This window comes from Arvicanthis niloticus, chromosome 6 (genome assembly GCF_011762505.2).
Source record: "Arvicanthis niloticus isolate mArvNil1 chromosome 6, mArvNil1.pat.X, whole genome shotgun sequence".
Classification (NCBI taxonomy): Eukaryota; Metazoa; Chordata; class Mammalia; order Rodentia; family Muridae; genus Arvicanthis; species Arvicanthis niloticus.
Window position 1 is genome coordinate 54,863,073 of NC_047663.1, and position 25,788 is coordinate 54,888,860.

Consider the following 25,788-nt stretch of genomic DNA (forward strand, 5'->3'; position numbering starts at 1 on the left):
CATGGTAGAAAAGAATAAAGATGGCAGACACTGTTAAATAGAACACAATTTAACATGACATTGATTCCATTAGGCGCTCGATTAGATTTAAATTCTCCAAAACAGAAGAGCAACAGGAGGAGCCAGTAATACAATCTGGTGAAATGGTGCTGTGGATGGCCCTCCCATCTTCTGAGATGACTGAAATCACTACCCAGAATGCTTTGTTGCAGAAGTGTGGCATCCAACCTGGCTGCACTCACAGATTGTCCCCACCCCTGGCTTTCATGAGGCAATGGTCTTTGGCAAAAATTACCAAGTAACAACTTTTGGAGGTGACTCTGTCCATTTCCTGACCATCACTTTTGTGGGGGGCCTGGTGTAGGGCAGGGGAGTTAACCGATATTTGGGATATTTTCTCAAAGGCTCTTCTTTGCTTCTGTTTGCTGAGGACTTACCTTGAGGAGCAAGGTTGGGGAGCAGGTACTGATGTGGCTGTGAAAGATGTCTAGAACTTGAATATTTCCTGGCACTATAATTATCCTCAAATTCCTTTCCATTGAGACATACTTGATAGTGATGTCTGCAAAGACCTTCCTCCCACAGCTATGCCCAGACAATGAGCTCTCAGGATAATGAGCTGTATGGGGTGTGAACTCTAAATGAGCCGGCTGTGAGCTCATCTCTGTGCTCCCTTTCATGAAGGCACAGAAGAGTAAGGCTTCATCACAAGGCTTCATCACAAGGCTGAAAGGAGTGGTCTGTAAACCTGTCATGGAGGCACTAGACATCCATGGAGACACTAGGCAGCATTTCAATAACCCCAGGGTTGGTCCTGACATGCATGTATGAAGAAAATGGGTGGACTGCAGGACCTGGGCTCCCTGATGTGAGTCTTAATGAGGGACATGAGCTTCTTAAGTGAACTTTAAAAGGCTAGAGGCTTCCCAAACTGTGACTTTTTACTTAGGGAGTCAGTGTTTGTGTGTGTGTGTGTGTGTGCGTGCGTGCGTGCGTGCGTGTGTGTGTGTGTGTGTGTGTGTGTGTGTGTGTGTGTTGATCCCACAAAACAAATACTTCCTCCAAGGAATGTCCCACAATGCAACAGGAACAAAGATGGATTCTGACTGCCTATAGAAGTACTGTGAAGGACTGAGATATCTGAAGACCTGTTGGAGGTTGTTTGCCAAGGTGTTCCCAGATGCCTGAAGGTTAAGGGATGAAGAGAGTCAACCTGAACCAATGTAGTTCCTGTCACTCACTGCTATCAGGTAATTTCCTCTGCTCTCTGGCCTGGCCTTGCCTGGAACAGCTTTGGAAATCTGTTATAGGCACCTGGTCTTTGTGTCTTTTGAAGTTTTGAGGGCAGTTACCTCTTGGGTTATATCTACTTTTGGAGCCCTCTGGAGATGCCTCTCCCAGTCCTTATTGACCCCAGGAGCCTGCAGTGTACCAAGGAGAAGCTGGATGTAAGGCACTTGGGGGAACAGAGGGAAGTAGGCAAGAGAGGCTGGAACAGCATCCAGGAGCTCTGCAGAATCCCAATTCCCTTAGTGTCTCCTCATGCAAGGGAGTTGCTGACTCCTTGCATGTCTTGCCCATCCCAAACACTTCCTTCCCCTTCATGTTCAGAAGAGATGAACATGGTCTCCAGAAACCTGTCTCCCTGTACATTTGTTAGACCCATGTGTTCCCGTGGCCACCCTAAAAACTCAGCATGGAGTATTGCCAGTTGGTTTGGCCACATTTCTCCCTCTTTCACTTTTGGAAATAAGATGACATCAGAGACTGGGTCTGGCTGTTCCCAACCTAGGCCCAGCAAAGAAAACCCAATAAATACTTGCTTGTTTGGTAGGGAGGAATGGGGTGATAGAGGATGGGGTTTTTTTTCCCCAATGAACCCATCTCTAAACACCCATGGAGCATCATTTGGACATGGCATTCAATCTCAGGTTAGGTCTTAACTGAGAGGAGGGGGAGATGACCTTACAAGTCCCATCTGTAACCTTCCATCCTTCTGTTCTGGAGATGTGTAGAGGCATAGGTATAGTGGGGAAGGAAGTTAGAACAATGAGCTTTTGTTCTTGACTAATTGCTAAGATGAAGGTGGTCTGTAAGAAGTGCACTGGAGGACCAAGGGGAAACTGTGATACCGGTTAGCCTGCTTATTGCCTCTTGTGTTAATACCATATATTTAGGAGCTAACTTCCTTCACCGTATAAGTTCCAGACTACTCCCACAGGAATGGTCTGCTCTAGATAGTGTTTCCCTCACCCTCAGCCCCCATCACTGTCCAGATTTGGAATGTGTGATACATGAGAAATGTTCTTTCTCTTGTGATGCTAGTCAATGTCTCATCCGAGGAGAGAGCCAAGACTGTCAAACTCAGTCTGGAGTCAATCTTCTCTCCTCAATCACTTTTGGTTCCAGAGGATGCAGATGTGAATTCAAGATCAGGCACACAACTATAACATGAAGTTCTCCTTGGGAACATAGTCAACCCCTGAAGAATTTCCCAGCATGCACGCAGTGCCCTTGGCAGAGAGAGTGGGGTGGATAATGGCTGAATGCAGGTGCCAGGGATGAGAGTAATGAGAGTATCCAAGGGCGTAGCATCCACAGCGATGGAGACATCAGGTGAGACTCAGCCAGCGAGGCTGCTAGGTTGTATGAGGGTGAAGCCCTGAGCTCTATCCCACCCACAGGGTCAAGAGGAGGATTTGCCTGAATCAGCTTCGTGGTACCTGCAGAAAAGGTAGGAGGCTGCTTATTGGTTGCAGATCTTCTGGACAACCTGTCATCAGCGGTTCAGGAGGAAGAACTTGAGGCTTTGAAAGAAGTTGGACTTCTGCCTTTGCTTCTGCTTCTTTTTGATTATGGGAACCCACACCAGCCCACACACCAGCATCATGAGTCCCAAGGACAGAAAGGCAGGCCCTATCATCCTGAGGACTTGCACAACCTTCTGCCCCTCTTCTAAGATGTAGGCCACGCAGGTGATGGCCACACCGAAGAGCAGAATGGCAGCCCCCACTGACATGATGATGATGGGCTTGTGGTAGATTTCCCAGTTGCTTCTAGGGGTGGTGGTCCAGACAGACTCACTTCTGGAGCTGATACACAGAGAGCTGGCTGTCTGGCTGGGCAGCAGGTCCTTGGACTCTGGAGACCTCTCGTCTACCTCCAGGGCCTTGGGGAGCACCTCCATTGTCGTAGCTGTTCAAGAATGGACACCTAGTATTGGCAACAATTAGAAAAGATGGTGAAGCCTAAGGAATCCTTTCAGATTCTTCCTGTACTTAGTGTTCTTCTCCAGCCTGGCTCTCAGTAGAGGAGAATATGGCATGCACATTAAAATTAATGGTAAAACCAGGTCAAATCTACATAAATAAAAATCACCCCAGGGAAGCAACTCATTCAGGGGAGATGGCTCAGTGGGTAAAGTGCTTGCTATGTAAGTATGGGGTCTTGAATTTGGATCCCTGGCACCTATTTTAAAAGTAGGCATGGTAGCATATTGGGGTAGAAGTTGGAGTAGAGACAAGAGAGTCCTGGGAGCTTTCTGGCCAGCCAGCCTAGTTAAATTGGCAAGCTCCAGGTTCAACAGGAGAGCCTCTCTCAAAAACTAAGGTGGAGAGCAATTGAGTCTGACATCTAGTGTTACCCTCTGGCCTCTAACATACATCCACATACACAAGAGTGCCCCTCCATACTCATGAACACACACATATAGTTCACACCAACTACAAAGAAGTGATACAAGGTAGTAATTTTTCTTCTCATTTTTGTTTTCTAAGACAGAGACTCATGGTGCAATCTAGAGGCAAATTATAAATTTGCCTTTACTTTCTGAGTGTTGGGGTTACAGGCAAGTGTCACCAACACTGGGTTAATGTCATGCCACTCTAATGTCACCTTTAATATTTAAAGGAGTGAACAGTCCTGCATCTAAGAACCAACAAACACAAATCATAGTTTATTGAGTGATGTGTCATTTTCAAGCTGTGTGATCTCAGGTGAGTTATCAACCTCTCTGTTTTCTTATCTATAAAATGAGAGCAAAATTAGCGTCCTCACAGTGCTTTCAAAGGGGTTAAAGGAGTGCAAGTGTGGACTGCACGGGCTTGATGCTCAGCATATTCTGCGTGCTCTGTTAAGTGATATCGTTTCCCTGTTAGGATGGCAATGCTTGTGTGCCAATATCTGCTTAACTCTCCTCTCATCAGACTAAAGTAACATCATAATTCCCATGCACTGATTTAGTCCCATTTTACAGACTAGAAAGCAGAGACTTGGAGAGGTGAGGCAAATTAGTTCCTAAGAGTTTTCACCTACAGGACAGTGCAACTTCAAGTACCTGGGATTTCACAAGCTTTGTCCACTTGGGAGTCTCAGCTTCACATGGTGTCATGTGATCTTCTACCACGTAATGCTCCTCTGACCACACCCCCACCCCACCCCTCACGTTGACATTGTTGTGGCAGAGCTGAACCTTCCTGCTTTGCTTCAGTTTTGATTTGTCTCTATGTGTCCCCACTGTTCCTGGTGAGGTTGAGAGAGTGGCAACTTAATCTGACTGTGATATACATGAGGAGCCTTGGAGAGGTGGCTGAATTAGTCGAGGTTGGATGGGGTGTCTGTGATTGGGTCCTTGTGCATTTCTCAGCAAAGGAGGAGAGGTCAGACACACCTGAGTACTTCCTGTCACCAGCATAATTCTCTGTGCCAATCTCTGATGTTACTTACAAGGAGTCACTAATCGATTCAGACCCTGGTACCTTCTCAACTGAGCAAAATAAACACATTCTCTCTATAAACTAGCCAGCTGAAGCTATTTGATCACAGTAACAGAAAGTGTAGTTGTATATAATCTAAGGGCCTGCTATCCAGCTCAGACGCCGCCTCTTTGAATGTCTCTCTCTAGACTGCTCAGTCCCTCGGGGCTCCCTCATCTCCTGTTCTCCATCCAGGGGATGCAGCTCCTCATGTGAATAAAGTGATACAGATCTGCTGAGAAGCCCTACCTTCCTGCCAGAAATGTCTCCATCTGATCAGCGTGGTCTCAAGTTTCTTCAAGGTGGGATTGAAGCCTTTCAAAACGGAAATGTTTTCTAGTGCAAACACCCATGTGTCTGCAGCAAGGGCGTAAGAGATGAATGACTGATAAAAGATGCCACCCCCCTCCCCAACTGTGAACAGGTTTTGTCTAGGAGGAAGGCAAGGCTGAGGGGGCTCAGAGGTTTGCCCCACATCACTAGGATGTATCTGGTACTGTGCCTCGCACTTTGTCAACCTTTGACAGAGTGAGTAAGCTCTGAACACATCTCCCCCTTTCTTCCCTCTCGCCTCTCCTTTCTCCTGCTCACTCCAACAAACCCAGGTGTACCCTACCTGTGCAGTAGGTACTTTACATGTGAGTTCCTCTCGGAGCTTTTTGTGCCACAGACTCAGGACCTGCTGACTTCAGTGTGCACACACATGCCAGCGTAGGACCAGGGTTTCTCTTGCAGCAGTCAGTCTATTGGGGATGGTGGGTTGTTCATCACAACCATAATGAAGTCCTTTTGCTCACCCCAGTTGCCATGCTAGTGAGCGCACCCGTGGCCGAAAGATGATGAAGGCAGGGTGCGTTTGGGAAAAGCATGTCGTTACCTCTGGAGTAAAAGGCAGCATGGGAGTAAAGGACAGCCATCTGAAGCCGGGGCCTCCCAAGTCCTGTGCCTTGGGAGCGCTTTCTGTCTTTAATCTTCCTTCAGTGTTGTACAAACTGACCCCTCCCACCTCCTTTTCTCCACCCACCGCCGCAGTTCCTTCCAGAACTGAGCACTGGGTTATTTTCCTGCACCTCAAAGCACAGTCCTTACAGCTTCCGCTTTCTAGATTAAGCAATAATAGACCCCTCCCCACTGACAGGAGGAAATAAAAATCATAGAATTACCGAAGCCTTCAGAATTTAGACATCATTCACATTCAGATGCACTCCGTGGAGAGAGGATATTGGAGTCTCTGCTTTCAAAAACTGCCCTGGTGTTTCGGTAACCATAGGCACAGAAGTGCTTGCCTCCTTTGGGAATGGTGGTGTATTTGCATAAGCTAAGTCATCATTTAAAAGGTGATCTATCCAGGGGGTTGGGGGCAGGGAAGAGACATAGAGCACGCTGGAAAACCTTGGGGATGCTTATTACAACCAACCTGTGGTCACCGGAGGATGTGTGAGTCGACCTCAGGATTTCTCTAGGTATCCGTCCATTCCTTTGCACTTCTTAGGGAAGACGCAGATACACTGATATTGGAGAGACTGAGGTTGCCGGGATGGTGGGCAGGGGTGGGATGGAGTTGGGGGAGTGAGGAGGTAGGTTGGGCCTTAGGATGGGGCAGAGCTGGAATGTAGTACTTATTAGTTGTATCTGAGAAAAGTCTTGAGGCTGGACCAGGAAGGACTGGTTCCGCTGAACTGCTATATGGGGTATGACAGGTCCTCCTGAACAGAATGTGCCACAGTAGAGGCAGGGGAAATGAGTTTTGGGTTCTGAGAAGAGAATGGCACTATCACTAGGCTTGCTGAAAGTGCCCCACACTTTTTCTTTGGCTCTTACCAACACAGTTACTAGCTTAGTTTCATTTTGCAAGGGCTTAGGCTACACCTAAAAGGAGCTTGGACAACAAGCTGTGGCTCCCTGACCCCAGGCTAGCTTTTCAGGTCACTGTGTTGGGGATTCAAACAGGGGTGTTTGAATGCAAAGCACTCTATGCTACCCAACAGCTAAACTGCCGAGTCCTGAGGGATCAGCTACAAGAATTGTGAATTCTTTCCTCCATCCCTGAAGTAATTTTCACTGACTAGGGGAGGATGTAGGTCTGTAGTTCTCTAACACTGACTACTGCCTGTGTGGGAGGTAAAGCACGGTTTCATCCATAGTTTTTTCTGCTTAATCTACTTTGAGCTTAGACTCTCCCTTCTCTTTCTGACATTGGTATGATCTTCATTTTATGAAATGCCTGTGATTATTGATTTTACTACTACTTGTACTTGACAAGAAAAGTTCTATCTGTCTCCTGTATCGATTTTCTCAGGGCATCAGTTTATTTTCCTTTTATATAGCTATCATCTGTGATTGAGCTATCATGTAGGTATCCATCTGTCATTAATCTGTCTTCTGTATATGTGCATATGTGTGTTTCACCTGTCATCTGTCAATCATCTATCTATCCATCATTCTATCTATCATTTTTCTAGATTGTAATGGGGTTCATGAAATCTCAAAGAATGGAAACCTGGACTGAGATGACTTACATGGAGTAAGGGTGGATCCTTGGGACTCAAGGGGCAGGAAGAAGTATTTGTTGATGGTCACTGAAGGAGAGACACTGCAGGAGTCTCCTGGAGCAAGGACAAGGATTATGCTTTCTCTTTCCTTCTTGCTTCTCTTTTCCTTCACCCCTCTCATGCCTTCTTCCTCTGTGACCAGACTGGAGGCAAGGGACAACTACCAACAGGGGTCCAGGTAGGACCAGACCATGGATGAGACCTGGTGCAGGGAAGACTTAGGCCCAGTCACTCACAGTTCTAGGAAGTCTATAGCATAAAAAGATTCAGGTCTTTGGATCCCAGAGCTCAGAGTGGGGTTGGGGTAGGGCAGAAATATATAAGCTGTAGGGTCCTGGGCAGGCACTGAAGCCTCTAGAAACATAGAGCAATATATATATATATATATATATATATATATGGCTCATAAAGCACTGGTCTCATAGAGTTGTTGTGATTGTCAAAGTTCATGAACAGAACACTACTGTGCCACCACTGGGCATGTTGTGATGATCGAGGACCAGCCCCTCCCTTGCCAGTATGATCAGTTTGTCCCTGTTTCCTTATCTGTGACATGAAGGAGTTGGGTTGGATGACTTCTAATGTTATTTCAGATGGGTGGCTAGTTAGTTGATTTGAACTCTGAGTATTTTAGGTTTCCATAAAAATCACTAATTGAGAGGCTTTCCCACATTTTATTACAGTCCTCTGAAGATTCTGTCCTTTGCCCAGCTCATTTCAGCCATGATTTCTGACCAGGAGCTTTGTGGACATATTTGGATTTGCCCTCTCATTGTCATAGAGGTGGAGTCTATACGATTGTGGGATGTTTAGTGGCATCTGGGCTACTACCTACCAGGTGCCAGTAGCAACCCTTCAGACCCCACTCATGACAGTTTAAAAATAAGTCTAGGCATGACCAGATGTCACCTGGGAGTAAAATCATTGATGTAAGGTACCACAATGCAACATGCCAGCTTTTCCTCCTCTCTCCTTGCAAACTGTGGGGTGGGGTAGGGGTGGGGCTCCTCCTATGCTTCCAGGGAGTCTGGCTCACAGAACCGCACTTAGCTCAGAGGAATTGATCTTGGGGTCACAGCTCAGAATTGGGGTCACCGCTCAGAACTGTGGTGGGTTGACATTTGGGGAACTGGTCCAGAGAGAACTACCCTTTCAAACATCAATTGAGATACTGGGGTTTAGTCTGTGTGTTTTAGGGTACCCTTCACTCACTGTGGTGTTATGCTGTGCTCCTTGGAAGACTCAAAAGAACCCCAGGATGTGATCTAATATGGAACAAAGATAAGTTTTAAAGTCAAAGAACACAGAGAGATACAGATAAATAGATAAATAGATAGATAGATAGATAGATAGATAGATAATAGATTGATAGATGATAGGTAGATAGATGATAGTTGGATAGATAGGTAGGTAGATGATTGATAGATGATAGGTAGATGATAGTTGGATAGATAGATAGGTATATAGTATATAGATAAATAGAGAACATGGGTGGGGAGAAATTGGGAGGAGTTGGGGGAGGGGAAACATGATCAAAATATATTTATGAAAAAATTAATTGGAAAAAATATTAGGACTCCTGTGAAACAGATGCCTCACCTAAATCACTGCTGGCCTCTCATTGGCACCACTGGCACAGACAATGGCAAGAAATCCCAGGGTGATGAGGTTAATGAAAACATGAATAAAGAACAGAATTTGGAGGCAGATTGTCCTAGGTCTGCTCTGCTATCTGAATCCGATGTGTGTTTATCAGAGGAAGGGACAGACAGGTAACACAGACAGAGAGGGAGAGCCACGGTGAAGAGAGCCATGGTGATTGTTTTATGGCAGCTTAAAAAAAATGAATATGGTTCAGCTTCCTTTAAAGTCCTAGACAACGCAGGGGTGGGACTGGAGAGGCCAGTGAAAGGCTGCAGGGCTGGGCCTCCTGAACAAAGTATACATTTGAATGTCTGCTGCCTTCAGGGCAGACATTTGAGAAGAAGCTGCAGCTCCTAGAGGTCAGGTTTAGGAAGCCTGAAGTAGGTTTAATGGGCAGTCTTATTTAGGCAAGCAGCTGGCAGTGGCAGGTTGTGCTGTCTTTGGGAAGAGGAGGGCTCCATAGAGGTACAATATGCAGAGTTCAACTCTGGCAGACACAGAGTCTTGGCTATGGTTCCATTTACAAAAGATTTGAAGCCAAATAAACCTATCTGTGCTAGGACAGGTCAGGAGAGTGGCCACTCGGGGCAGGGTGCTCCCAAAGTCAGGTCACAGTGGAACATCACACTGCGGTATGACTATTTTCTGCTGTAAATTCTTGGTCCCCTGAAATGTTACACCAAGAAAATTACCAGCCATAGCTCAGCGCAGACCTTTCTTGGGAGTCTGAAGAGAACAAATTCGGGATAAGTAGGGAAACATGATCCTAGGCTGGATGAATTTTCTCCTCTGGGAGAAGTCCATTTCCCTCCTTAGAGACCTGTGGCCTCCATCCACTGTCAGCAAGCTTTACTTACATAGCTCATGACCTGTGGAGGGGATGAAAGGGAGGCTCCTCAAGGGAAATATAGCAGGCAAAGGTGGTCTCTGTCTTCTATTCTAGTAGATTATTTTTCTAGTGCATTACCACTTTATTTCACTTATTTAAATAAGAACATTAAAAACTTTGATTGAAATACAGCTGAACATACTTATGAATTATAATGTGAAGATTTTGGATTTTTTTGTTTTGGCTTTTTTTGGGGGTGGGGGATGGGATCTCACTGTATGACCCCAATTGGCTTGGAACTTACTATGTAGACCAGATCTAGCTAGCCAATCATAGGGATCTGCCTGCTTTTGCTTCCCAATTAAGGTAATTAAAGGCATTCCCCACCACACACAGCTCTCTAATATGATGTTTTGATCCTAGATATATAGTTGGATCTCAACATCTACAGATTCAACCAACTTTGGATACAAAATATTTGAGAACAGCTTCCTTACACACAGACTTTCCCTTACCATCACTCCCTAAACAGCATTGCAGAACAATCTCCATGGCTGCAGTGCTCGGATGAATGAGGAGCACAGCAGGAACCCTGTGTTTCCCATTAGGGTCCTGTTGGGTATTATAGGCAAGTGTCCAGAGCTTACAGGCAGGCTGGGGAAGATGGACAGGAAGCAGACGTTTTCCCTTAGGACATAGCCTAACACAATTAGCTAGAGAAGACCCAGAGGCCATTTAGAGTGTCCAAGAGAACAGGCATTTGGTGCTAAGCAGATTTTCACCATTTTATAAAAGTGTCTTGCATATCTTCAGATTTTGGTATCCATGGGGGTGGTTCCAGACCCAGCTTCCCAGAACAGATGCCAAACTGAATCAGTAATTAGTACATCTACTTCCTTAAATATTTTAGAACTTCTTTGTGATAAGAACATTAAAATCATTTGTTCTAGATTTTTTTGTTTGTTTATTAGTGTTTTTTTTTTTTTTTTCTGACAGAATCTCATAGTACCCCAGACTGGCTTAGAATTTTCTCTATAGCTTCACGAATAACTGGACACTCCTGATTCTCTTTGTTTCACATCCTGAGCACTGGGATTGCAGCCATGCACCAACATACATCATCAGTCTAGCCGTACTGACAACTGAAAACATTTGTTTGGGCCTTTCCTGGGCCAGGGACAGAGCTGGGCACTAGACAGACCAAATCCAGGAGAACACAGTGGCAGATATTGGCTTTTACAAGAGGGCCAAGCTTGAGAGGAAACAAGTATGTCCCACACTTATGGCAATATTCCCATAATGGACACCTTAGAACACTGACAGTGGGATGCTGGTCTTGGGAACCCTCAGAAAAGCTCCTGGAAGGATAGCTTGTGGAAGGAAAGCTAATGGAGCCATCAGGGGAGTAAGCAAAAGCAGGCAAAGGAGAGACTGTGACACTGAGGGATAGGTGATGGATAGATAATGTACAGAATTCAACTCTGTCATAGACAAGAGTGCTAGTCGAGTGTAAAGTAAGAGGGTTCCTGAATGGTGAGCCTGGGAATGGAGATGGAAGCCTGAGCCCAGAGACAGAGCCACTTAGAGGCTGTTGCTCAGGTGAGAGACACAGCAGCCTGGTGCTCCTCTGTAGCCAAGAAGATGGAGAAAGCACATAGTTTGGAGGCTTAGTGAGTGCAGAGTGGAGCTTAGGGGCTGGCCAGCTGTGATTGCCACCTGTTTATATACAGCATAAAGATCAAAAACATTTTGTACTTTAGTGAACAAGTAGATAAATTAATTACTTTTATTTAGGTGTCGGGAACTGAACCTAGAGCCTCACACACACTAGGCAAGTGATTGAGCTATAACTCCAGTGTGCTCACTGCATACTCCCGTTCTCTCTCTGTCTCTACTTCTCTCTTCTGAGACAGCATCTTGTTGGCTTGCCCAGGATAGAATGAAGCTTGCAGTCTTCCTGCCTCAGCCTCTTGAACAGCTGGAATTAACCTTTTCAAAGATTTGTTACTTTTTGTTTTCAGAGTTATTATTTTTAATTCCATGTATGTGAATGTTCTGCCTTAATGTATGCACGTGCACTGTATGTGTGTGTGTGTCTGGTGTCTGAAGAAGTCAAAGGAGGGTATCCTACCCCTTGGGTCTGGAGTTATGGATGGTTGTAAGCTACCATGTGAGTGTTGGGAATACAATCCAGGTTCTCTGCAAGAGCAGCATATGCTCTTCATCCCATAAGCCATTCTCCAGTTCCAAGATCCCCCACCCTCAATGGGTGAACACTTTTTATATTTTGTACAAATGTTTACTTTGTAATACATCGCAACTGCATAAAAGTAGAATTCTGGAATCCTAAACAAGTGCTTGGCTGCCACTGCCAGACCCCTTAGTTTATGTGCTGTCTGCCTCTACTTCTGTGCTGTCATTTCAGTGGATTCAACAGAGTGTGCAGAGACATCAAAACCTAAGACGTTCACCACAGCAGTCAGGGTCTGATAGAAGATATCAAAGAATGGGTAAAGAGAGGCAACAGAGAGTAGCATTGGGTTAGGGAAGAGGAGAGACGCGCTCTGAATTACAGGAGCACACAGTAGGTAGATCACTCTGGCTGCAGGATGGAGAGTTAGAAAGGAAGCCACAAAGGATGCAGAGTAATTTAAAAAGTCTTGCAAACAGTGCAGGTGGGAGACAGGGCAGCTTGGTGTTTGGTTGTAGCCATGGAAATATATGGAGTAGAAGCTTATTAAAGAGTGGAGACAGCCTGACATGATGATAACCACGAGCCCGAGTGCAAAGCATTTAGGGAAAACAGGGATTAGCTGAGTGATCACAGTTGACAGAGACAGGTGGGATACACACACTGCTGCCAGATTAAAGAAATGGCATTCAGTCAGGTTTGAACTTGAGATAAGCAACAGATATTTTTGAAAATAGGAAATCATGCCTTCAGTATTGCACAGGCCACTTCTACTGTCACCATGATCATTGTTTTACTGAAACTCAGTTTAAGTCAGTGGCCTTGATCTGTTAAATCTGAAAGCCCTAAGACAAATGTACCATGAGTCTCCAGTAAGAGGAGGTTTTTATTACGAGGGTGATAAAGAAGAACCTGGAAGCACATTGGGGAATTCGGATGATGTTTCTTGGGGTTTATGAGTCAAGGGGAGGGGGGAGTGTTCCCCTCCTGGGAGTTTCTGGGAAAGAGCGTATATGGCAGGCAGTGACTCTGTTAGTTCACATTTGATTCAAGTCAAAGGAAGGAACCAATATCATGGGGGGGGGGGGGTTGAAAGAGTTGGGGAATTTATTTGTGAGGGACTCTGAGATCCAGAAGATACCCAGGGGAGGAATTAGGAGAGAATGGATGGGTCTGTGGCATAGGAACATCTTGGAAATATTCTGAAAGCCTCTGCCACACTGAGAAATGATTAATGATTGTTTCTTTTGCTCTGGAAACAGATGAGGTTAGAAGGTGGGCCATTTATTATTATTATTATTATTATTATTATTATTATTATTATTCACATGTGTTTATATGGATGTGTGTGTGGCACAGCTAATGTGTTGAAGTCAGGTGATACCTTGTGGAAGTAGGTTCTAGTCCTTTGCCATGTGGGTCCCTGGACAGAATGCAGGCTTCTGCCCTCCATAACAAATGTCTTTACACATTGAGCTACCATACTCTCCATATTCTCTCTCTCTCTCTCTCTCTCTCTCTCTCTCTCTCTCTCTCTCTCTCTCTCTCTCTCCTTCCTTTCCTCCCTCCTTCTTTCCCTCCTTTTCTCTCTCTTTCCTTTTCTTTTGAAACAAGTCTCACTATTTAGCCCTAGCTGGGTGGAAATTCACTATACAGACCAAACTGGCATTGAACTCATAGAGATTTGTCTGTCTCTTCCTCCTAACAACCTGAACTATTGTTTTTAAAGAAAATTCCACAAGGACTTATACGATAATTCCTTAGATCATTCACCACAGATGAAGGGTGGTGTAGCTAAATTGTCCCTGAGTGGACGGTCAGTTCTTTTTCCCAGGATGTTAGACCTGGCTTTAAAGACTTTAGGTTCAGATCTGCCATTGGCTTTAATTTCAGTTTCTTCTCTAAGGATATTATCAAAAGGGGTTACCTCCTCCCAAGTGTCCGATGGCAGAAGAGTGGCTAAAGGTGACAGATGTGTTCAATATGTTCTAGGGACCTGTCTCTTTTGAATAATGACTAATGGGTAAGATATTTTCAGATTCAGTACCAAACAACAAATGAACACAAACACCCATGGAAACGTGATTGACAATGATAGTGTAAAACAAACCTCAAGGAGAGACCACCATGCATTTACTAGAGTAGCTAAAATGTCAGACTCTCCCAACATCGCATTCATTGTATGACACGTGGACTAACCAGAGCTCTCACGCACTGTTGCAAAATCTAGGAATCTCACGAAGTTAAGCACACACCTGTCCCTTGCCCTAGCTGTCCCACTCCCAAATATTAAAGCACATAGGTAAATAAAGAAAAAACAACCCACGAATAAGCAGGTTTGTAGAAACTTGGAGGAGGGGAATAATTTAGGCAACGGAATAGTTCAACTTCCGATACACGTGACATTATGAATGAGTTTCAGAGACATACTGGTAAGAGGAATCAGTAACACAGGAGCACACTGTACATTTGCACTTCTAGGATGTTCTAGAAGTAGCTAAGAACCGGCTAAGATGCAACATTCAGAACAGTGCAGCGTGGGGATGCAGGAAGCAACAAGAAGATGTTTAGAGGATGCTCTCTTGGGTAAATGAGAGTGTACCTTCTAGTCAGCTCCTCCCCGCCTCTATCATGAGGGGAAGCAATGCCTGGGGTGGGGGTGGGGGATATACAGCTGCCTCAGTGAAATGGGAGAGGACTAATGTCCATGAAAGGGATGTTTTGGCTTTTTCCTGACATATTCACCTCTAGCCGATGGCTTGGTGCTGAAGGTCTTCAGGCTGAGAGTGATAGGAGTGTCCAAGACAACATGGGTTGAATATGTTCTTCTTGCATAGAGTCCAGAGTGCCTGAAATGTACTACTAAAGGGAAGAATTGTGAAAAGAATAAATGAATCAACCGATCTGAAGACAGACATTGGCTGTGACTATTTTTGTGGTTCCGGAAGCTCTTTCTTCCCTCAGTGACTCGGGGCTGAAACAAGTTCTCTTCCACTTCCTGTGCTGTCTAGCATAGGCTTAGAACTTTGCCAAACGGTTAAAGAAATAGAGGAGTTTGGGCAGATAGGGTAGAAGGGATCGGGCTTTGCAGGTATTAGCCAAGCAATTTACACAGAGTTAATTTTCTTTCCAGTTTTTGTTGAAGCTGTTGAGGGTTGAAACCTGGTTGGCTTTGTATTGCTAGGTTGCTGGCCCTGTTCCTCCCCACGTGCCTGTTGTAAACCATCCCCACCCATCTTAGAGCGGTTGGCACAATGGCAGTTGAGAGGCAGCTGTGGACCTGGAAGTGGGAGCTAGGACAGATCAACATCTCTTGCCCCGCCCTTCCTATCTCCAATTAAGGCTCTCATTTCAAATACTGCCCCCTGGTGGCCAAGGGTTATACCAGACTCCTCGTCATCACAAATACTAATTACCATTCACTCCCTTTTACTATACGCCAGGCATGCGCTCTTTTGCTTTACCAAGTCCTTCTAGCAACTCACTGAGGGAGGTGCCCCACACCCCCGATTTCACAGATGAGAAACTGCAAATCAGAGAGTGTTAAGCAATTAGGTGAACAGAAAGACAAAGCTGACATATGAGTTTGGGTGTCTGTGGCTCCCACACCCAGGTTCAGGCTGATCCTGCCCTCTGGGTGGCACTTTTGCTTTAGATTTTCAAAACGAGGGATCAGTGAGAAGGAGGGCACTTGAACTGGAGCATGGTCAGTGAACAGAACCGCCATGGTGTCTGGGTGAAGGGTGAGCTGAGGAACCGTGGGATGAGATGGTGAGTCCTGAGCTGGGCTCAGTGGAGAGCAAGAGGCCTATGGCAGAGCGGCCACAAGGTGGCCACCATCGCTACAGAAGATACAGTTTCTGACATCTGCTGCTTTTTAGTTGGAGAGTCTCTGAGTCCTCCTAGCTTTGTAGGGCGGACACAACATCATTACCAATTTACAGATTAGGAAACTGAAGCTCCCAGACGCTTGATCTCTAGTCTTTTTTATTCTTTCTAGGGGATGGAACTTGGCTTTTTTTTTCTTCACTGCCTACCCCGCCACCCCTAGAATCCTGCTGCTCTATATTTGTTAGCATTGTGTCTAAACTCCACCCCCACAGTTACTTGGCAACAGCCAGGTATGCTCTACCCCACAGTTATAGGCCTGACCCACTATAAATGGGGCTACTTGCCCCCTCCTCCCTCTCTTGTTTTCTGGCCTTCTTGCTCCTGCTCTGTCCCTCTACACTTCCCCATTCCCTTCCCCCACCTTCAAGTGCTCATGACCAGCCTTTACTCTTCTCTTCTCTTCTCTCTCTCTCTCTCTCTCTCTCTCTCTCTCTCTCTCTCTCTCTCTCTCTGTCTCTCTCTCTCTCTCTCCCTCTCCTACCCTCTTAACTCCCCCCCCCATTCCCTGAATAAACTCTATTCTATACTATACCCTATAGTTGTATGGCTGGTTCCTTATGGGGAAGAGATGCCTCATCATGGGCCCGCTGAGACATCCCCTTCCCCTATACTTTGCCACACCCCCATAGAACATATTCCTCTTTCTTTACCTTCTTATAAACACATCGTTATTTGCCTGTCTTTGCTTTAAAATTCACTCCTCAGCCCTTTTGTGGTGCTACTGCATTCCTTTGAATGGGGTCAAAATGAATGGGGTTCTTGTGTCTAGTACATGCAATGACAAAGTACTCAGCTGAATTTGTTTTTGACTCAATAGATACTTTTTTAGCATTAGAATAATCTAACACTTATTTGGCTATCACATACTAAAAAACTCATCCACTGTTTACTAAAAATTCAAGTGTGTTGCTAAAAATTCAAGTCCCTACTGTGTTGCTGCACTCAAGCCTGGAGTTATCTGACTCCTCTGTCCCTCCTCCCCAGACCCTTCCATCTAGAGAGCTCTGATAGGAACTGGGCTATTCTGGGAGTTGCAAGGACCTGGTGACACTGAGGAGAGGCGAGGGCACCGATGACCTCAGAATGGCTAGACTGGTGGGGAGTGTGAAAGGCTTTGCATAGTGGACCTGCAATGGTCTCCTTATCCCAAGCAGGACCCAATATGGATGGGGAGTAGGTCTCTCTCTCCCTGAATTTCCCACTGTCACTGCTCAGCTCCAGGGGCTTGATGCACATCCCCAGGGTCTTTATCTCCTCTTGTTGTACTGCCTCACTTCCAGGAGTTCATTTGGTGATGTCGACTCCCCTGATAAGGTGTGTGTGGCCCTGTGCCTGGCCTGATAAAGTAGAGACTAGAGAGTGTGGAATATGTTGTTGGTGTCCCCACAACCTCCATCTGTTCCCAGCTCACAGCATTCTCAGGAAGGGGATCTTTTTTTTTTTTTTTTTTCCCTCTGAGGTCAGGGAGTCACTCACCTTCCTCTTTGGGTCACACACAGTACATGGGCCCTGTGGGGCTACAGGCTGGAAAAAAAAACATCCCAGAGGATGTGATGTGTTGTTAACCCAGCCCCAGCCCTTTGCTGTGTCTTCTTGGAAAGAAGGGAGGGGCGGAGTCCCATAGCCCTCATCTGTCTGAGCAAGCCATGCCTTTGTCTGTTTTTATGTACCTGTCTTACTTTTTCCTTTCTGAAGTGAAGACTGCCCAAGCCAGGCTACTCCACCTTGTTTCCCTGGCACTCAACCAGGGCACTGGCCACACCTGCAGGAAAGAAGGACAGACCTGCAGCTGCTGAGGCTGGATGGAGGATGCCCAGGAGACAGACAGTCTGTGCCCAGCATTCTGAGGTCTATGGGTGTCCTTGCATTTCACAAGCTGGCACTTCTGCACCTGCTCATTCTTTACCTTTAATGGCGTCCGAGGGAGAAAGCCTAGAAGCTCAACAAGCCCGGCAGCCTTCACTGCACATGGTGTCTTTCCCCAGGTGTACAGCAAAATATACCCAGCTCAGCCCACTTCTGCCTGTCTTTCAGGGCAGCCCCTCCAGCCCACTGGAAGCTAACTTCATTCCATCTCATCTCTGGTATTCACACTGCCTTCCAACTCCACTTCAGAGACTCAACATACTCCAAAGCAAACTTCAAACCTCCCTTCTTTCCAGGGAGACACAGCAAAGGGCTGGGGCTGGGGTGGGGGTGGAGGGTTCCTTTTTCTTACTTACTGTGCACAACGTCCTGGGGGAAGATGGGGAAACTGGGACTCAGTAGGCTCTCACGTAGGGAGGAAACTGGCAATGAGTTTCTGCTCAAGTCCTTCATCCCAGCTGGAGAAAGCCACCCTGGCCACATCAGTGTGCGCAAATCCCAGCCACTGAGCAGGCTCTGGCAGGGATGAGCTCACCAGGATGTGGCCTAATGGGTTAACTCTTTGCAACCTGCTGGCACAGGCATTAGAACGGGGTTTTCTCAGCTCTGCTCAGCCACTATTAGACAAATCTTGTGAAAAATTAATGAAGCTTTTTCTGCAGTATGCCTTTGAGTTTCAGTAGAAGTGTGTATTTGGCTGGCAGTGCCTGGGCAGGGAGGCTCCATCTAGGCTCAGCAAGCCTTGGAGGTTCTGGGTTGGGGGAGATGTGAGGTGGTGGTGGTGGTGGTGGGTTACGTGTGTTATGCCTGGCTCAGAACCTGCCGAATCTGTGTTCGGGGCAGTGTTGATAGTGAGATCTGGGCCTCTCTTCCTGCTTTGGATGTTGGAGAGCTATGTGTTGAGTTAGGGAACAATTTTAGTTCCAAGATGAAAGGAGTACTTCTGGGAGCATCCCAGCACTCACACTCATGATGGGTAACCCCTCATTATAAAATGCCAGGAGCTAAGACATCCCCCTTGGGGATGGGGGTAAAGAAGTTCCTTCTTGCTTCTCCCATCTAGCTCAATAGTTCCCTATTGCTCTTTTTGTGAGATGCCAGTTATAATCATGAAGATAAGCAAGCAAATCACGGCAAGCAGCAGAAAGACTTCCACTGTTTAGCCCCATCAGCCTGTGCTTGGGGGAAGCTGGTGTGAGCTGATGGGATGCCAGTCCTCAAGACGTTGATGGATGTCCTGTGACTGACAATATTATTTAAGATTCTGGTGGCCAAACTAATGGCTGTCCTTCTCTTCTTCCAGCTATTCAGAGAAGATGGGCACCATTACTAGTGGGGCAGGAGGGGGTACCTTGCTACTAGCAAGGGTACACTGGGGGCTCCTCTGAGGAGTTTCCCAAGAGTCATCAGGGAAGCCTAAGGACAGTCAAGGTCAAAGCCACGGGCTCTTCCATCTCAGGCATTTTCATTTCCATGACTTTCGAAGCTGGGAGGGGAGGGTTTGGCTCTGTCATCAATGCTTGGTCTCTCCATGAAAGTTGAAAGCTTCAGCTTGGGGAGGGAAGGATGGAAGGCTAAGGGGTCCAGGGAATGACTTTGAAGGATTTAGTAAACGTCACTTCTCTGATGTAGGTGTCTCTTACTCTATGCTCAGATCAGTTTATGAGACTAGAGGTATCAAGCGCCAAGGATTGCTGGGATAAGTTGCTTTGCAGTGCAAACAAAAATTTATTTTTCTTTAAATTCAGATTTCCGTGTTTTCTTTTCCTTCTTCGGGGTGTGGCTACGTGGTGCAGAAGTAACCATCACTAAGAGTTAATGCCTAATCCATGGCTTCTTCTATGCTAGTTATTATTCTAGGCATTTTATTTATGTAATAATTTACTATTTACTGCAAAACTCCATGTGGCGTATATGAGGTATAATGCTATTCTCTCCTTGGCTGTACACAAATTAGTTCTCTAAGCCTTAATTTATCAATGAACTTATTTATTTATTAGATGTTACCATCCCCAATTTAAAACACATTTATTTGTTTTGTGTATAGCAGGTGTGTGTGTGTGTGTGTGTGTGTGTGTGTGTGTGTGTAGTTGAGGAGGGTATGTTCTTAAAGAACAACTTGCCAGAGTTGGGAGGTTGGGAGTAAGTTTTTCTTCTTCCCAGCACTCAGGCCAACCTTGGATGCTGGTTTGGTGGTTGGCGCCTTTATCTACTGAGCCACCTTGCTGGCTCCCACCATGAAGTTTTAATAAGGAACAAATGAGAAGATGCATATTGCAATTACCTAAAGAATATATATGTGGAATGCGTATTCATAATATATGCATGCATGTATGCATTCGGGAAAGACACCTAAAGCACTTGAAATTACGGGTCAGACTCAGAATGGCATCTGCAGGCTCCCTCTAGCAGAACAGAGGAGGGAGGAAGTCACTAGGGATGCAGGCTTGGGGAGGGATCTTGGATTGATGGGGTTGCTGTTCAGGTTTGGTGTTGATTGGGTAGTAAACAGGTCCTGGCAATGGCCTCTTTTGCAGACTCATTATTAAGCCTGAAGCTCATAATTTCTCTAGTTAAGTTCTGCTGCCTTGTTATGGGTAAATGCATTTTTCCATATAACCATAGACTCTAAGGTGACTAACCTTCCATGTTTGTCTGGAAATAGATGGGTTTCCCGATGTGAGATTTTTAGAGCTGAAAATAGGAACGCCCCAAACTCAGTAGAATGAACTGGTTTCTTTAGTGAAAACTAGTGAACAATGTGTTATCAGTTATGCTGGGGATTGGTTCCAATGCTTTGAGTTAATTAGGCCCCCAAAATCGGGACTCTACATGTCCAAACACTGAATGTCCTTGTCCCCAATTCATTTTTGATCGACTAATAGAGAGCCAATGGCCAATGGCTGGACAGACAGACTGAGGTGGGACTTTTAGATTTGCGAGGGTGAGGAACTGGGAGAAAAGGACAGAGAATCACCATGATTCGGAGGGAGATGGATCAGATTTAGAGCTGCAGAAGGAAAATCATCTGAAATGTAAGTGAGAAGGAATGTGGCCTGGGAAGGGCTGCCCAGAAGCATCTTGGCCAGCAAAGACTAGGGAGCCGCCCAGAAGGAGCCAGGACAACAAAGATAAAATATAGAATTAGAGAGTGTTAAGCCGGGATTACAGGAGGGAAATGTACGCTAGCCAAGGGGAGGATTAGAACTGCCCAGCCTCTGAGGAGCCAAAGCATTTTAAAGTTCAATGGTGCAGCACTTTTGGCAAGACTTACTACAAGTCACTGATAAAGACCTTGTACGGCATCACTTTTCCCCCATAGTACCCAAGGCCTGCTGTTTCAGGGTCATCACTGTGATGGGCTCCTTAGGGCCACTGGCAATAACTACGCTTTTCTTTTTACCTGAAGCACATTTCACTCATCTCTTCAGCAAGGTACCTGGCAGTAAGTGTCTCTGTCTCCCCTGGTCCTCACAGTAGCCTGTGACACAGTAGGGCTGCAGCTTCTCTGCTTTGGTACTGTGACCATCACCAAGACCAAGACTAAGACTTAAATTCAGGGATCATTTCTCTCTCCTCCTCCCCCCTGCCTCTCAAGAAGACAGACTTAAGACACAGGAACTTGCTAGGCATTCAGGTCTCTGAGCTCTCTTCAGAACAGGCCGTGCCCTAACTAAGCACAGGCTTCACTCTTTCCTGCCAACGCAGTCTAGGGACCAAGCTTGAGTGGGAGCCTGGAGTTGAGGACAGCAAGGGCGGGATGTGGGTGTGGGGGGTGGGGAGTGTGGCTGGGAGTAAGGAGAAGAAGCACAATAAAGAGGCACTCATGTTTTCCCCTTTTCTCCATTATTTGTACATTGTAGTATCATACCCGCAATGACAGAGCATCACCATAAAAAATGCTGGGAACCTTCATACACTCTTGGAAAATATGTGCGTCTGTCCATCTGTCCGTCCACCCAGCTGTCCATCCTTCTGTGTGTGTGTGTGTGTGTGTGTGTGCGCGCGCGCGCGCGCTCCCAGCTTCCACATTCTTTAAGCATTTCCCCGTTTTCCCTGTCTATCCCTCTTCCTCTGCTCCTACCTGGCACTCCACGCACCTGACAATTTACAAAATGTCTTAAGTTCCTAGAGAAACACTCCAGGGGATAAGGCCCCCTTCTCCTCAGAGTTGTTAGTAGAGCAGATGGTGTGAGTCAACAACCAGCTGGGGCCTGCCTGGGGAAAAATGGAGCGGTGGGGAGAAGTCCTCTGGGGACAGGAAGAATAAACCACAGGTAGAGTTAGAAAGTGGGACAGAGACCACCATAGGCTCCCAGGCCATCTTAACTGCTAGGACCTGCCCTTATTTCAGCCGCTAAGGGAAAGGCTGAGTTGCCTGGTGCTCCCTGTTTGTAAAGGCAGGGCCTGGCGGGGCCAGAGGGCGGCTATAGCCCGCTCCTGGGGTGTGGCTGCCATCTAGTGGTAAATGCTGGGTAGAGTTGCTTTCTGAAGTCTTGCTGAAATGATTTCTCATGTGTTTCTGTCATTCTGTCTTTCAGCAAAATGTAATGTGGCCCTTACCACAGTCTGAGTTCATGGTGGAATAGCCAAGGATCTCGGAGACCATGCAGCTCTGCCTTCTGGGAGTTTTATAAGCCATCTCAGAGACAAGCCTCCACTTTCACACTTGCCAATAGATGCCACATGCACTCAGTTCACTGGATATTTCTGTGTCAAAGACTGGGGCCCACTCACTAACCTTCTTTTCTTTCCAACATTACTGTTTTGTTTAGGAAAAAATTTCTTTATTTGGACAAATAGTCTAGATTAAAGTAAATAAAAACTACAACATCTCATGACTAAACCCATTTATTTTGCACTTCTCTAATAAGCACTGTCAAATGTCCAGTCATCTAAGACCACCCTTGTTAACTTCACTACCCAAACATTCAGGATCTTCCTGCTTGGGTGTGGCCTCTCTGAGGATCTTGTCATGGCTATTTGCTTTGGGCTGCAAAGAGAGAAAAGTCCTGACGGAAGGGGAAAATATTCAGAGAGGCTTGTGTGCATCCTGTTGACCAAGGCTGGAAGCAGTGTCTGTCTCCTTTGCACCCTGTATTGGAGAGATTTTAGTTACGTGGCCACATCCAAACTGCAAGGGGGATGGGAAATGTAGTTTGGCTGTGCACTCAGAGAAGCAGCAACTAGGTCTTGATGCAAACTACTTTGTCCACCAGTGTTGACCAAAGCTAGTACCTCTTTTGTGTTGCTTTTCTATTGCTGTGTCACAAAATATCTTCAAACTTAGCACATTGGCACAGTAAACATGTATCATTTCACATAGTTTTTTCTGAGCTAAGAAGTAGAGTAACTTAGCTGGTGGTTGTCAGCTCAGGATCAGTCAGGAAGTTATGGCCAAAATGGCAGCCAAGGCTCTGTGCCCTTTAAAAGCTTAACTGAGGCTTCCAGTGTATTCCAGGGGGTGGGAGAATTCTTGCCAACAGTTGGCAAGTTCCTCCTCAGTGTGGCAGCTTGTTTCCCCAGTAGAAGAGAATCTAGAGAGAAGCCACACACTGCTCTTTCTGCTCATCTTAGATATTAGTAACATGATCGACAGAGAGAGAGAGAGAGACAGAGAGAGAGAGACACAGAGAGATACAGAGAGAGACAGAGACAGAGACAGACAGACACACACACAGAGACAGATAGACAGAGAGAGAGACAGAGACAGAGACAGAGACAGACACACACACACAAAGAGAGAGAGAGAGAGGGAGAGGGAGAGAGAGAGAGAGAGAGAGAGAGAGAGAGAGAGAGAGAGAATCTACTTTTCAGAAGAAGGCTTGTACAAGAACTTAGGGATGAATTTAAAAACCAACATGATTTTAAGGAAAGATGTAGGAAGGTCTTTTAAAGCTTCTTGAAATCTTAGAATGAGTCTAATTTTCTGCCATCATAACAAGTGCCACAGACTGGGTAGTTTATCAAGACGGGATTTACCGGCTAAGAAGTTCTAGTGGCTAAATTATCTAAGGGTGTAGAGCTGACACGTGATGAGGGCTTTAGCACTGGGTCCTAATGTGGCTGGACCAAGTGAGAGTTTGACAGAAAGACAGAGAAAACCAATCAAAGTCTATCTTTGTATTAGGGGCTTCCTCCCGGGATGATGCACTAACTCACTTGAGAGGAGAGATCTCTCATGAGCTTCCCATCTCCTAAAGCTCCCACCCCTTGACACCGTTACAGTAGCAATTAAGTTTCAGCATGAGTCTGGGGAGCAATGGTCAAATCACAACAACCGCTTTTCCCACCCTCCTCTTTCTCACCGTGTTGGCTGTGAGTGTGACTATCATTGCTGTGGCAGACACCAGGGGACAATGAAGGAGTCTTAAGGATGGAATTAACCACTAAGGAAAGTCAACCAGAGAATGAATGGAGCTGGGGACACTGATGGCACTTTACAGCTGTCCTGGCAGCCCTGTTGGGTCTTCTTCTGGACTAAACGATAGGAAAAGATAAATGGCCATCTTATCTAAACCAGTGTTTGTCTTAGCCATAGTTTCTATTGCTGCTGGGAAGCACCATGACCAAAGGCAAACTGGGGAGGAAAGGGTTTATTTGGCTTATCCTTCAACATTGTAGTTCATCATTGAAGGAAGTCAGGACAGGAACTCAAACAGGGCAAGGAATCTGGAGGCAGGAACTGATGCAGAGGCCATGGAGGAGAGTTGCTTGCTTATGTGATTATGTGCTCTGCCTGCTTATGGGATCCAGGACCAGCAGCCCATGAGGAGCGGTACCCACAGTGAGCTCAGCCCTTCCCCATCAACCACTAATTAAGAAAATGCTCTACAGCCGGATCTTATGGAGACATTTTCTCAACTGAGGTTTCCTCCTTTCACATAACTCTAGCTTGCATCAAGTTGACAAAAATTTAGCCATAGCAGAGTGCTTTAAGTGGGATGTCTGTTGCACAGAGTCTCACGGATGCAGCTGCAGTGTACCCGGACAGGCTCTGGGGAAGCCATTTGGATGAGAAAGGGTCACTGCTCCTCAGAGGAACAGGGATGAATGCTAAGTAGCACACAACAGAGGAGTGCTATGTTTATACAATCCAAAGAACGTGATGTCGTACATGAGATTCGATCTATGCAACTGAAGCCACGTCCATCCATGATTGTAGTATGTCATGCTTACTGCTTTACACGTGTGCCGAGAACAGAGAGGAAGGTATCCAACAAAGTGGGTTCAGTGAACAAAACAACTTCAACATGTCTTCAAGTGGGGAAAAGAAAGATTCTAGAGATGCAGGGAGCCTTTGACTACCTGCCCCAGTTTCTGGCCAGGTTGGAAGACAAGGCCAGTCAGGTGGTGTGCTCAGGAACTATACTCAGCAGATAGAGTAAGCTGGGTGATGTATCCTAGTCTGGTAACTTATCTTCATTGGGTTTGTTTTTGAGACAGTCTATGTAGCCCAGGCTAACTTTCTCCTTGCTGCCATCTGCCATCCACCTCCCAAGTGTTGAGATTGCAGATGTGCAGCACCACACCTGGCCTGTGGACTTATCTCCACAACTGCACACAGATTGATTTTCGGCATTTAATCTGGCTCAGAATCTCTCTCTTGAAAATCAGAAGAACAATTTCAGGACAGTGTGTTGGGAGTGCTAACCTATTTAATTAATGAGGTCATTTGTTTTGCGGAGGATGTCACTGCTGCTGTGAGTAGGACTTCTCACAGAGCATTGCTGCCCAAAGGATGGGCACTTTCTGTTTAGCCTGGTCCTCATCGCACCGCACAGGACCATTAGCCAGTGTTAATTGATGTTCACATGTCTTTTCACATAATTTCTCTGTGGACTTATTTGAGTCAAGCTGTCCTCCCTGGTGGAGTTTTCAAAATAGATTAGACAATGTCAGCCAGTGAGTGTCATGTCCCAGACCGTTGTTGTAACTCTAACAATGAAATTAAGAGGGACGCTATCTTGCCTTCTCCCCAAATTTACAAAAAACAGGGCTCTGGGATCTGATGTCTATGTTTACTAAGTCAGTAAAGGAAACACTCTCCCTGTTTATGTA

General features: G+C 46.0%; 1 protein-coding gene and 1 long non-coding RNA gene across 6 annotated transcripts; one reads left to right on the forward strand and one right to left on the reverse strand.

Moving 5' to 3' along the window:
- Positions 1-33: 33 nt before the first annotated feature.
- Pirt (phosphoinositide interacting regulator of transient receptor potential channels) lies at positions 34-18,224 on the reverse strand. Of its 5 annotated transcripts, XM_076936605.1 has the most exons (3): positions 18,084-18,224; positions 14,716-14,832; positions 34-3,213 (listed from the first exon to the last, which is right to left on the reverse strand). In XM_076936605.1, the coding sequence occupies exon 3, from the start codon at positions 3,185-3,187 to the stop codon at positions 2,780-2,782; it is 408 nt and encodes a 135-aa protein (XP_076792720.1). In that variant the 5' UTR covers positions 3,188-3,213; positions 14,716-14,832; positions 18,084-18,224; the 3' UTR covers positions 34-2,779. The 5 variants fall into 5 exon arrangements, with proteins under 5 accessions (XP_076792720.1, XP_034363064.1, XP_076792721.1 ...); XM_034507173.2 differs by lacking the exon at positions 14,716-14,832; XM_076936606.1 differs by lacking the exons at positions 14,716-14,832; positions 18,084-18,224 and adding an exon at positions 5,918-6,058.
- Positions 6,079-22,565, forward strand: LOC143442776 (uncharacterized). The gene is made up of 2 exons (XR_013111255.1): positions 6,079-6,217; positions 22,269-22,565. It is a non-coding gene; the product is annotated as an uncharacterized LOC143442776 (long non-coding RNA).
- The last annotated feature ends 3,223 nt before the right edge of the window (positions 22,566-25,788 follow it).

What these genes read in the sequence shown, in the direction of transcription:
- Pirt (XM_034507173.2), bottom strand. Translation starts at nt 3,187, where the DNA reads ATGGAGGTGCTCCCCAAGGCCCTGGAGGTAGACGAGAGGTCTCCAGAG.